Genomic DNA, 13,497 nt, shown 5'->3' on the forward strand with positions numbered 1-13,497 from the left:
TTTAGATCTCCCAGAACCTATACCTTCAGAAATGCCCACACATTTCTACACAATGCAGATAACTTGATAAGTAAACAAATGCTTAAACGGTTACACCACTCTCGTCCTTTAAACCTTTAAAAACGGTTCCACATAGGACTAAAAAGGGTTCCACTGTTGCGTCAAAGAAGCTTTTCAGTAGAAGAAAACATCTTGTTATAAATTGTGTCTTTACAGCCACATCTTTAAACCTCTAAAAAGTTCTTTATTTACAAATGTAGTCATATTACAGAGGTGTGAAATGTAGTGGTAGGAGTCTTGCCCAAGGACTGTTATTGGTATAGCCAATAATTGGTCACCCAGACTGGCAATCGAACCCCAGTTTCCCACATAGTATAGTAGTTTACTAGCAGGCAGTGGTGTTATCCATTGCACTACATCGGCCCTCTTTACTTATCTTAGACAAATATAGGTCTTAAGACAAACATGGTATTATAAGGTTTTTTAAAAACGGTATTATAGCATCTTAACCTTTATTTTGTATTATGCAATACAAAATATATACAATATTTCAGTATTGTTTGTATTGTCTTGTATTTTAACCTTTTAACCAAAAAAAAGTGTTTAAAAAACTCAAACTGTGACAGGGCTTCACAGAGGGACTGAACACAGTGACACCCAATCACACCTACAGTCATTTATTTACCATGTCCTTTGGAACCAAAATATATGGAATTACTCCATCTAGTGGTTAGATATAGTCTTAGCAACCTCCTTCCCTCTACTGTTTACAAAATCCTCTCCCTTTCACTTTTTGACAGTCATCTAGTTTTAGAGTCAGTAGAATTGAACCTTTTTAAGTAAGCATAACCTTAATGAGTGAATGGCAACTTACAGAACTGGAGAGACTAAAGACATTATGAAATATTATGACAATGCTCTTTAATAAAGTGCTTAAAAAAGGTTCTTTGGGTTGATGTTAATAAGGCTTTTAATAAACCCATGTTTGTAACTGATTTTTAAGTGTAAAATACATTTTCAAAATCCACAAAACTATTACAACAAACAAGCTCCCCTAGAACAACAAGTTGAAGCCAAAAAACATTTAGGAACATTTATCTTTAAAAGTTTTTTATATTGTAAACTCTACATCTTTTTACAGTATCTTTACAGTTGTTCCATAGCCCCAGACTCCAAACCCAGCGTAGAGGGGCTGAGCAAACGAGGTGTTAACTCTATGGAGGAGAGTCATCGTGTCGGACACACTGTAAAAGGCCAGGGTTCCAGCCTTGTGGTCTAAATACACTGCTATTTTGGAGGAAGTGGGCACTGCGAGAGTGGTGCTTTTGTTGTTGTGCATGAAGGAGTATTTGGAGTCGGAGCAGTACAAGCTCCAGGATATGTCGTTCCAGCCGAAGCTGCAGACATTGTCATTGCCTTTCCGGCTAATGGCCTTGTGGGTCACGGCGATGTCAATCTCTGTACCGGTCCAGTTCACCTCCCAGTAGTAACGCCCGCCAGACATGCCCTCCTTGCACAGCACCTGCTGCCAGTGATCAAAGCGCTCAGGGTGGTCAGGGTACCGCTTTGGGTCACTGCTCATCCGCACCACTGTGTTCCCCTCAGAGAGGTGCAGGTTAGGGTGAACTGTCAGTGGATCCAGCGAAAGGTGGCAGGAATCTGCACAAAAAAAAGCATAACAAAGATACCTCAGGATGGGGGGTTTTATGTGCGTACTGTCCAGTGTCTGGACACCCCTTCTAATGAGTGACATCAGTCACTTTAAGGTGCACCCATAGCTGACAATCTGCAGCATATGATCCTAAGAGTGGAGTTCAGAACTAACCAACTAACTTCAGCTGAGCTCACTAATGCCCTCGTGGTTGAATGGCATAATTAGGATTTGAAATACTAATCATTTTAATTAGTGGTTTCTTGCCAATAAATTATGCAAAAGAAATTGGCAAGTGGTCTTTACAGCCACATCTTTAAACCTCTAAAAAGTTCTTTATTTACAAATGTAGTCATATTACAGAGGTGTGAAATGTAGTGGTAGGAGTCTTGCCCAAGGACTGTTATTGGTATAGCCAATAATTGGTCACCCAGACTGGCAATCAAACTCCAGTTTCCCACATGGTATAGTAGCTTACGAGCAGGCAGTGGTGTTATCCATTGCACTACATCGGCCCTCTTTACTTATCTTAGACAAATATGGGTCTTTAGACAAACATGGTATTATAAGGTTTTTAAAAAACGGTATTAAAGCATCTTAACCTTTATTTTAGGAGTGAAGATGAAGTAGATGTGCTATGTTGTATGTAATGTAATGTAACTTTTAACATTCTTAATAAATATCAGTATTGTTTGTATTGTATTGTATTTTAACCTTTACAATACGTGTATGTTCTTTAATTAAAAAAAAGTTCTTCATTCTCCAATATTCCATTTAAAAATATGGTTCTTTAAAATATTATCCACTGAAAAATTGATTTTTCTGTGGCAGGGATCCCAACCTTTTTAACTTGCAGCACACACACACACACACACACACACACACACACAGCTGACCACAAAAGCTTTAGCAGCCCACAAGCCAGTTTAACTGACCCTGGGTGGATGTGAAAGCATCTGAACACAAAGCTGTTTCTTAATTGGTAGAGTGAATACTCTTACCACTAAGATGCTTTTGGGAATTGGGAATGAGCACAGATCGTTTAAAATGCAAACAAATAACACAATAAAATCTGCCTCTTGGATTTCATTAAATTATCCACCTAGCTAGCTGGTCTTGTGTGTTGTGCCAGAATATTTAGATTTTATTGAAAATATATTTTATTATATCAATAATTGTACAATATTTGTCATTAAATGTCTGCGTCATGACCATCCAATGAAAAACATGGCCAAAATGGGGATTCTACAGGAGAGGTCATACGAGTTAATTCCAATGAATCTACAGCATTTATGTTGGTCAGAGCAGCTACAGGGTTCAATCCATGGAGGAAACATTTCTGTCCTGATGAGGTTCATAGTTTGAGCTATTGTAATGTGGTCTGAGCTGCAAGGAAACCTGAATTCCAGTTAGAGCACATTGCCTGAACATGTTGCAATACCAAAGGCTTTTACTTCTTTTTCAGACACGTTGACGAGTGACTACAATAACAGAGATGAACGTAGAGTCATGGCAAATGGCATCCATCCATTTCCACAGTGAAATTACAGCAGATCCAGACGTCCATGCAGAAGAAGTCTGGAGGCTACAGTAATGCTCCTGTATCGTTGTTGACGTGGTACATGTACTAACGTAGGCTATATTTTTACTTGGGAAGCTTGGACAAGTGACATGTTTATTGTACTGAGATCGACTTGAGGAATGGAAACCTTTGGCTGTAAACCTGTTCTGCAAACCGGAACTACTGCTTTACTGACACACACACTTTTCCTTACAGTGTATTATTCAAACCATTGAGAGTGTAAGTTCTCAGTGTTTAGTGCTAGTTTACAGATTTATAGAGGTGTGTGATTGGTGTGCAATAGTAGTGGAAAAAGGCAGCTTACACTGTAAAAAGTCCTCCCTTGTTTTTGGCTCCAGGGTTTGCAGGATTTGGACTTCTCTTACTGTAAAAGAAATGCACTGTCACGCTTATGCAGTAAAATGAGGCAAGCCCAGTCCCCTTATAGCAACAGATGGCAGCAGAAATGTCTAATCATACCAACCTGCAGATGAAATCCTGCTCAGTTCCTCCTTACTGACATCCTCTAACTGCACTTTAAGCTCAGAGATGGCTTTCTTTGCTTTATCAAAGGAGTGCTGTTGGACCAGTGCCACTTTGGCCAAGTCTTCATATCCTGAGGGTGCAGACAAAGACTGCCAGCTCTGTGGCCAGAGGAGAAATGTAGGCTGTATCAAACTGTAATTGACAGTATTTTCAGTCATTTGTAGAACTTAATAATGTTTATAATTACTTGGCACATATCACGTATAACAGTCTTTAAAAGTCTCAGTCACAGTAAAGTTTGGTTGTTCTCTTCATCTACCTGTAAGAAATGGATGTGGTCGTCAGAGCCTGAGAGCTTCTCCAGGTCATTGTGTTTCATCCGCAGCAGTGTGATCTCTTCCCCCATTCGGCCCAGGTGTCTATCGGCCTGAGTCATCAGAGCTGTCTCCTGAGCTCTGATCATCTCCTTCACGTCCACATACCTCCTCTCCAGCGCTCGCATCAGCTCAGTGAAGATCCTCTCATTCTCCTCTAGCACGTTCTGAGACGAGTGCTGTGAAAAAACAGCAGAAGAGAGTCCTGCTGACCCATGGCTTGCATGAGCTGTACACAGCAGAAAAAAGGTAGGCATTCAGAGTCACCTCTTGCACCTCCATCATTAAAGCCCCACCTTTAGAGACTCCACGGCCTGCCTCAGGTCCTGCCACTTCTTCACTTTCTCTTCAATCTTCTGCTGAGAGGCCATCAGCTTATCCGCAAGCTGTTTCTGCAGGGACCAGAGTGAATGCTTAATAAAAGTTGAAATTTACCTATATGAAGCCAATCAAGGCTCATTTTGAGTTTATTTGCTTCACCTAGCTTTTGGACATCAAGTACACTAATCTTGAAGATGTTATTGTACTGTAAGACATACTGTCGTCTATAAAAACTGAAAAAGACATATTTCTTAGCTAAACAGTACCAGCAGCCATCTAGACTAAATCTTTGTCTAGGTCTTGTTCTGTAAGATGCTAATTGGTGGCTATAAGCTATATTGACTTGACATTAGCCTCAGAGGACCAGTGCAAACAGCAAATGCACTGGGCACTAACCTCGTCTTGGCTGACCAACCACATTAAGCATTAGGAGATATTTCACTGAACTCTGTCTTTCATGTGCAACTATGTATAGATCTATAGGGCTGAAATAGATGAAGAGGAGCAATTATTACTATATTAAAATAACTCATATAATAGAAAGAGAAATAGATGTGGCAGCCAGTCCAGGTCTCCCTGCTTCTTTATGGATCAAATTACTGCCTCTAGTATAAAAAGGTAGTAAAGAAGTGTCTCGCACCTGCTTCTCTGTCCTCTCTGCTGCAGCTGAGACAATGTCATGTTTTTTATGTTCCTCCATGAGGCACAGGACACAAACACACATCTGGTCCGAGCGGCAGAAGACTTCCAGCAGTTTGTCATGTTCGGCACAGATCTTCTCTCTCAGCTGCCCCGTTGCTGCCACCAGCTTGTGCTTCATTAGTGCTGGGTATTCGTAGTGGGCCTGCAGGTGGGTCTCACAGAACGAGGTCAGACATGTTAGACAGGACTTCACAGCCTTCATCTTCTTGGCCAAGCAGAAGTCACACAGTACATTCCGCTGACCATCCCGGCTGCTGGGTCGCGGACTGCTGTATCTGCCATATGAGTCGCTCCTCTGGGACTTCCCCATGGAGCTGAAGCGGCCTTGGTCAGCCACACTACTGCGCCGAGACATTTCCAGCTTCTGCAGTGTAAATTTGTGTGCAAGGTCTCTGCCTGCTGTCTAGTTTCATTGAAACTGTTGTGTCACAGGCTTTATATGGGGGTATGTGAACAATGAACACACTGTAGGGTAAACCAGTATGCCTTGTTGGGGGAGAGAAAAAATGGAGAGGAGTGGCAGATGACGACTAGTGACTAGGAAGATTCAAGGGTGGAGCAAAAAGTAAAAAAAGAAAAAAACATGCCAGATTGTAAACATATTCCATATTAGGGTAACAGGAGAAGAAGTGACTTTCAAAATGCTGTTAATGCAGTAAAACAGGGAAGTGAAGATTTCACAGATTGGACACAGACTGAAAACCACAAATACATAAGGGAACTTTTGAAAGTATTTGCATAATTACTGTGTGAGCTCATGCTGGGTATTGTTTGACTGTTCTGATGTATGAAATTCCTGACTGGGAATTTGTGTGTTAATGATCTTCCAGTCTATCATCTTCAATTTTTTCCCATGTTTTGGGTACCGTTATGCTCTCAACCACATGATCAGATATCCATAGGTTTAATGTGAAATAAAAAAAAGGTACACAATTTGTTTGGCATCACAATAATATTATTTTTGGGATCTAACTTTATTGACAAAATGATTTAATGTAGTCACAAGACCACAAGACACAAAACTATGAAATCACACAGTTTGGAACTATTATTTAAATGCTTTTTTTAAGACTTTGTAGACCATCATATTTTATTATATTGTATTAAACTATATTCACAATATATCAGAATAGAATGTTATACTGTTTGTGTTCTTCTTTTTATGTCACTTTAGAATAGAACATAGAATATAACTTTATTGTCCAGCTTGTTAAAAAGGAATGAATAACAGACAGTTTACTACACATCCATACACATACTACACACATTACAGTACAGTATACAGGCATATATATATATATATATATATATATATATATATATATATATATATATATATATATATATATATATGAGTGTGTGTGTGTGTGTGTGTCATTGTGTAGCGCTAAGGAAACTGTACACTGTAATAAATACAATTAAGCAATAGTTTGACAAATGTGAAAAACGTTCTTTTTACAATATGATTAAGCCAAAATGTTCACCCTAATGGATTGAATGAGGAGACCTGGAGAAACTGATCTTGAACAACTAGCTGTATTAATTTTGTCATAGGAGCTGTTTGATTCATTTGATGACTACATCTTATGTCATTTTGGGATTATAAAGGAACATTGTAACTAGTAATGTAACCAGTGGACATAGCTAATATTTCCACTTAATAAGTAGCTAGCGATCTACTCTACCTGTCAAGACTCAGAGACACACACAAGTCCAGTATCTCCACAGAGGAAGGTAAACTGATATGGTACGTAAGTGAGATTCCTTCTTTCGCACGGACACAAACTTCCTTCATCCTTATTAAACTGTGTCAATTCAAAATGCAAAATAATCACTGAGAGTGTTTTAGTACATAAACAGAAGACCTTGCTTGATTCAGACCTGTAATTGATTGACATAGCGATGCTTCTATTGGTGCACTTCTCTTTCATTCCATTTTGTATGAGATAAAAGGAAGAATACGCCTCCATCCATGCAAAAAGCAGTCAAATTAAAAGAAGGAGTGATCTCCAACAATGGTGTGTGTTTACATATGTATGTGATGAATGTGAAATAAGGAACTGACCCAAAAAATTAAACAGGATGTCATCAGAGAAATTATGTGGTTGCCAAGGTTTAAAAACATGCTGCAAAATAGCTTTAGCTTGTATGACAGCTGAATATCAGAGGAAATGTCTGGAATTTCTCCTTTCTGTTCTCCAAAAAGGCTCCTTTGCAGTGATTGCATAGAAGAACCTGTTTTGTGAACTGTTGTGTGTAACAGTTCTATAGCAAATACATCCCTAACCTCACTATCACTACTTCTCTGACTCCTTTCACTTAGACTTTGACAGCCAACCTCCTCCTTCAGTTTATTAGTTTTGCTTTATCCTCTTCAGGCAAAAAGTGAATTGGACTGTAGAACTCTTCAGAGGCTTATTCCACTACTACTCTTCTCTCTATACTAGACTTTTCATAGCTGTGGTCTACAGATTATGGGCAAAAGGGCAGTCTGACCTGCACTCAGAAACTCTCACTTCCTCTCTATTTTAAAGCCAAGTTCCAGACACAAAAGTGGCTTTAAATAGAGCTTTATTTAAACAAATCAAACAAAATAATACATTCTACATATTTCCTCATCTAAACAGAGACAGGAAAGCGTAACCGTGGCGGTTTAATACTGTCTGTAATTCTGTTTCACAACAAGGTGTTACCAGTTCATTTAAACACTGAGGTGAACGCATCAATTTCTGGTCATGAGAGCCTTTCTGAGACGAATCCAGAACCTCATGTTACTCATGGGGTTTGTGCTCCACTTCAGGTAAGTGTTCTTTTTCAGGTACTTATGAAGCCCAAACACTTTCTTAGTCTTCTCTTCCTCCACGTCCTCCAAAATAATGATGATGATGTTGGGATTGCCTTGAGTCACTAGCCAGGACTGGGCCACTTCAAACTCAAATCGACACCAAGAGCTCTCGATGAAGTGTTTAGACACGACCACAATACTTTTACGACTGCCCATGATGCCCTCGTCTATAATGTTGGAGGTGATGGCCTTGCCTGCTTCAAAGTCCCGCACGTGGAGGCACAGGTGGATGGGTGGTATTCCATTTTCCAGATTTTCCACCAGTTCATCCAGTACCCAGCATTCATCTTTACTGGAATAGATCACAAAGGCGTCATAGGAAAATTCGTGGTGTCTGGGGGCCCTATAACCTTTAAACAGAATACATCCGTACCGCAGGTAAAACTGGAACCTGTAGGCCAAAGCTGATGCAAGCGCTAGAAGAACCACAGCACATATGGAAAGAACAATAGTGAGTCTTCTGATGTGTATGCAGCTTTCAATGTCAAAGTCAATGGTTCTCTGCCTCGAGTTGTGTGACAGTGACTTGCATAAAATGTTGTTTGACTGGGGGAGAATTTGCTGATGGCTACTGATCCAAGATATAAAATCTATTTGTGAACAAGAGCAGTCAATCGGATTAAAGGACAGGTCAAGAACAGAGAGATTTGATGGCAGATTTTGTAGGATATTAAGTGGGATGCTGGCAATATTATTTTTGTGTGCTTCTAATAATCTTAAGCCTTTTAAATTTGGATGGGTTACAAAATCCAAAACCATCAGTCTGTTGTGATTAAGCAATAACTGCTGTAAACTTTGGAGATTGTTAAAGGTTTTCCAGGCTATGTTGTCAATATCACAGTTTGAGATGTCAAGTATTTCCACAGCTGTGAGATTTTCGAATAAATAACTTAATGCATCTCCTTGGATATAGTTGCCTGCCATTTTTAGTACTTTTAGACTGCTTAGACGACCGAAGCTCATTGTGCTTCTAAAAGTAATTTCTGAATATGAAATATCCAGAAATTGTAAATAGTGGAGCTTTTTAAAAAGCTCAAATTGTGTAGTTAGTCCACCCAAAGATGTTAGGTGCAAGTCCAAAACTTCTAATGAACTAAGCCCAGAAAACTGGTTTTTACCTATATACATTTGTCCATTTTCGCTCAGATTAAGGCTGCGAATGTTGGGCGCCCCCCTGAAAGAGCTATGTAGCTGTAGTCTGCTTTTACTCAGATCTACATGCTGGAGTTTGGGCAGGTCATTAAGACCTCTAAGGATGATATTAGTCTGACCTGCCACAAGTCTTTCTAAAGAATGTAGATGCGAGAGCTCCAGTGTCACAGGTATGTAATTGGCAATTATGAGGAGTTCTTTAACCCGTTGAAATGGAACATTTTCCAATGCTTTTATGGCGCTTTGTTCAATGATGATTTTCGTTGCATTGACAATACACTGCACTTCAGAGGCCGACCAACCAGCATGCATAGAATCTATTTCTTCAAAATTGATCAGGCACAGGCCGTCAAGATCAGCATCAGATGTCTTTGTCGTTTTATCCAGTCGGTAGTTTCCAATGATGAGTTTGCCAACATTAAGACCACTGAGGGCTTTCAGACCTTCCCTTTGGGCATCAGGTGAAACAAAAGCACTACGAATATTAAGCTCTCTGAGGTGAATGTTGCGAAACGCTCCTGGGTCTATGTGTAATATCGGGTTCCTTGAGAGTATCAGTGTGATATTTCCGCTCATCTCTCGAAGGATGTTTGTGTCGTTTACTGTTAAGATGGAAATGTTATTAGCATGCAGATCCAGCAAGCAGAAGTCTTTGAAATGTGTCATGAACGGTGGAAGAGCCATGGACTGAATGTTGTTAGTCCCAACGTTTAGTTCTTGAAGCTTGGTGAGACTGTTGAACTGGACATTCAAAGAGGACAGGCCAGTGTCCACCAGAACTAATCTGTGTAGTTTCTGTAACGAGTTCAGGCTATGAGGTCCGGTATATGAGACAGGGTTTCCGGTGAGAATTAGAGTGGTGATGTTCTTCACATTAAGGAAAGCATCATCAGCAATATGATGGATGTGGCATCTGAAAGGTCAAGACATGTAAAAACACTGCCATGTTAAATTCCATTCAAAAGTGAATTGTTCTGGAAACAATGCTTGTCAGCGATCGATCACTGCGTTAACAAAGCTCGTTTACCTTGTGAGATCTAGATGTTGCAGCTGATACAGCTGAGGGAATACAGACCTTCTTAAGACGGGCAAGAAATTAAAACTGAAGTCCAGTATCTCCACAGAGGGAGGTAAACTGATAGGTATGTAAGTGAGATTCCTTCCTTCACAGGAATAGCATCCATCTTTATTAATCTGCGTCAATCAAAAATGCAAAATGATTTGCTGAGAGGCTTTTAAGTGCATATACATAGGCTTAACAGTCAGCGGATCAGCATAGCTACATCAGGCTTCCCTATAGATTTGCGTGTTCCTCTAAAAAAATTATTAGTTTCATTTAAACCAAAGGAAATATTAAACTAATGTTTCGGTGTTGATTTGAGTTGAATAACAAAAACAGGCTATGTTTTGTTTACAGTCTACTTAGTTAGTTAGGAATATAGTAGTAATAATTGATAAGTAATTGATTTTCATAGTCAGTCCTACCTGTGTGCACTCCTCTCCAATTCCATGTTGTACAAAAATGAAAAGGACGTAGAGGAATAGGCCTCCATTCGGACAAAAGGCAGGCATATTATAGGATCCGTATCTCACTAGTAAGGTCTAAGTGTGTGTGAAACCAACCCCGTAGGAAACTCTTATTGTGCTGTATGGTGTGAAATAAGGAACTACATTCATCATGAATAAGAGGAGTCACGTGAGAAATGGTAGACAATACTACCTATGAACTCACTTTGACGTGAACCTTTCAGTTTCGTTTTCACTAGTTATAACATTCAGATCCTTTCATTATATCAAACTGGGTAAAATGGTTGATCAGTTCAACTTAAAAATGTATGAGCATGTTGGCTGGGACATTTGGAGCCAATGTGGTGAATAATAAAGTTACCTCAGTACCTGATATCTTATAGTTTTGCTGCTTTTCACTTTTTGACACGGCAGTTTTTTCAATGTGTCGAGATTTCATAATGAAAGGACCAATAGAAATGCTCCAGAATTATTAATAAAAAAAATGAATTGTTTAAATACAAAAAAATAACGTTTTACATTGACTTCCATTGAAAGTTAAGATGTTTTTTCCCTTTTCCTGTGAATTTGCCACATTGAAGATACAATGTTTTTGAATGAGAGCAATGAATTTAGTACTTTCTGTGTGTGTGTTAATGTAAGCACCTCTCACTTACCTTCCTCTTTTAAAGAGTTGTACGTAGTATTGCGCACACGACTGGAACAGACAACAGCGCTCTATTGTAAAATGGTTTGTCCATTCAACCTTAAAAATGGTTTCAGTCAGTTAAACTAGTTTCATTTAGAGATTTTATTTGAGTTCAGTAAAACCAGTCAAATTGTTTATTGCAACCACAAAAAGTAATTCTTAGATTTTTGGAAAGATAAATTATACATGTACATATATCATTTATATAGAAATGATTATTATTATTATTATTTGATTATTATTTGATTATTATTATTTTACTTTAACACTGAATATGATCTATTCAGTGTTAAAGTCAGCTGTCTAGGAAAATATATAATATTTAATATTAAAAGTAAATATTTAAATATTTACTGGTCATTAAAGCATCACTAATTTATCTAACATTGATATTACTTTATAACGTCCACAATTTTGCATTTTTGCTTTAAAATCGTCTCCGGTGCTTTATATAGTCTACTAACTTAAAGTTCTGATGAACGTTGGAAGCAAAACATCCTGGAAAGGTTAGACTGTGGAAAGCGTTTTCCTTTTAGAAGAGACTCAGCGAGTGTGTTGTTATTGAGGGTTGATCCTATGGAGATGCTTATTATATTATTATATTAATATTATATTATATTATATTATAATTTTTTTCAGCTCTGATCATTGGAGTCTTCTCTTTGTGGAACCAAAACACACCGGTTCTTTTTACCTTTCTGCTCTGACTTTAATACTAGTCGAGGTGGCAAGTGACAACCTATAAATACTTTGTTACTGTACTCAGATTTTTTTATTTTCTCTTAATACTTTTTGCTTCCTACAGTTCACAAGAAAATCTATTATATATCTACTATATTTACACCAAAGGCTTGTTACTTTTTTTAATCGTGCAGATACTCAGTTACTCAGTTAGCTAATCGCACGCTTCTGTAAGTGAATCTAAGCTTTGGTTCTGTGATCTTCGGTTCTGTGATCTTTGGTTCTGTGATCTTCGGTTCTGTGATCTTTGGCTCTCTGATCTTTGGTTCTGTGATGTTCGGTTCTGTGATGTTCGGCTCTCTGATCCCCGGTTCTGTGATCTTCGGTTCTGTGATGTTCGGTTCTGTGATGTTCGGCTCTCTGATCTTCGGTTCTGTGATCTTCGGCTCTCTGATCTTCGGTTTTGTGATCTTCGGCTCTCTGATCTTCGGTTCTGTGATCTTCGGCTTTCTGATCTTTGGTTCTGAGATCTTCGGCTTTCTGATCTTTGGTTCTGAGATCTTCGTCTCTCTGCTCTTCGGTTCTGTGATCTTCGGCTCTCTGATCTTCGGTTTAACAACCCAGATCAATGGGTTCTTCAGACTCCAGTATCACTGTCGTTATCTGCCCAGTTCAGTCTGCAGGTGAATCAAACGATGGTTCATCTGAGAGCCAGGAAAAAAAACTATGATGTTTAATCTACTGTTTTTCTCACTGTTAAACTCAAAGGCATCTATACACAACTAGCTGACAGCGCTCAATTGATTAGTCAGTTTTACCAGTTCAGCAGAGTTGAATCGGTCTGTCCTGTGAGGTGGGAATGCTGGGCTTTTAACTGCTCTTACAATCTGGTTTCCAAATCTGAAAGGACAGCCCTGACAGAGAGGAACCTTTCACCAGCTTTCTGGATAAACTGTCTCTTCCCCACTAGTCTCTTAAAACCAGTAAATACCTGGAAATCAACAGTTCAATTGTTACATGTCAGATGGGTGGTGTCACTTTTTGTGTTGCTTGTTTACAGAAGGACTTTTTTAGAATTTGATAGAAATGTGGTTGTAAAGAAATACTAACACAGTAGTGTGAAGCATGACAGTTCAAATTAAGATCTGAGTGAAAAGACAGAAACAGGCTCTTACTGCTACTCACATGTTCAGGGTATCAGAGCTGGAGAGCATGTATTACCACAGTTATCTTCTGTGAACCAGAAGATAACTACTGTTATAACTACTGTTCTACTGTTTTTTGCACAAGCATTTGCACTAATAACTTTACTACCTCACTGGACTCTATTTATTGCACATTGCACAACTTGCACACTACCGGCAATTATTTATTATTATTCTCTGTCTGTACTGTGTTGTGTTGTCTGTCTGCACTTGTTTGTTTGTGTTGCACTTGTGTCTTGTATGCTCTGTCTATGTTGCACCATGGTCCTGGAGGAACGTTGTTTCGTTTCACTGTGTACTCTGT

The 13,497-nt window shown here is 38.9% G+C and overlaps 2 protein-coding genes across 2 annotated transcripts; both read right to left on the minus strand.

Moving 5' to 3' along the window:
- Positions 1-1,061: 1,061 nt before the first annotated feature.
- ftr14l (finTRIM family, member 14-like) lies at positions 1,062-5,450 on the minus strand. Its single transcript, XM_072676892.1, has 6 exons — positions 5,034-5,450; positions 4,369-4,464; positions 4,018-4,251; positions 3,697-3,856; positions 3,538-3,597; positions 1,062-1,659 (listed from the first exon to the last, which is right to left on the minus strand). Exons 1-6 carry the CDS (start codon positions 5,448-5,450, stop codon positions 1,136-1,138), a joined length of 1,491 nt encoding a protein of 496 aa, XP_072532993.1. The 3' UTR covers positions 1,062-1,135.
- Positions 5,451-7,707: 2,257 nt separating this feature from the next.
- LOC140554082 (toll-like receptor 4) lies at positions 7,708-10,695 on the minus strand. The gene is made up of 3 exons (XM_072676893.1): positions 10,578-10,695; positions 10,120-10,286; positions 7,708-10,005 (listed from the first exon to the last, which is right to left on the minus strand). The coding sequence occupies exons 1-3, from the start codon at positions 10,662-10,664 to the stop codon at positions 7,818-7,820; spliced, it is 2,442 nt and encodes an 813-aa protein (XP_072532994.1). The 5' UTR covers positions 10,665-10,695; the 3' UTR covers positions 7,708-7,817.
- Between the last annotated feature and the right edge of the window lie 2,802 nt (positions 10,696-13,497).

The sequence above is a fragment of the Salminus brasiliensis genome, chromosome 4 (genome assembly GCF_030463535.1).
Source record: "Salminus brasiliensis chromosome 4, fSalBra1.hap2, whole genome shotgun sequence".
NCBI lineage: Eukaryota > Metazoa > Chordata > Actinopteri > Characiformes > Bryconidae > Salminus > Salminus brasiliensis.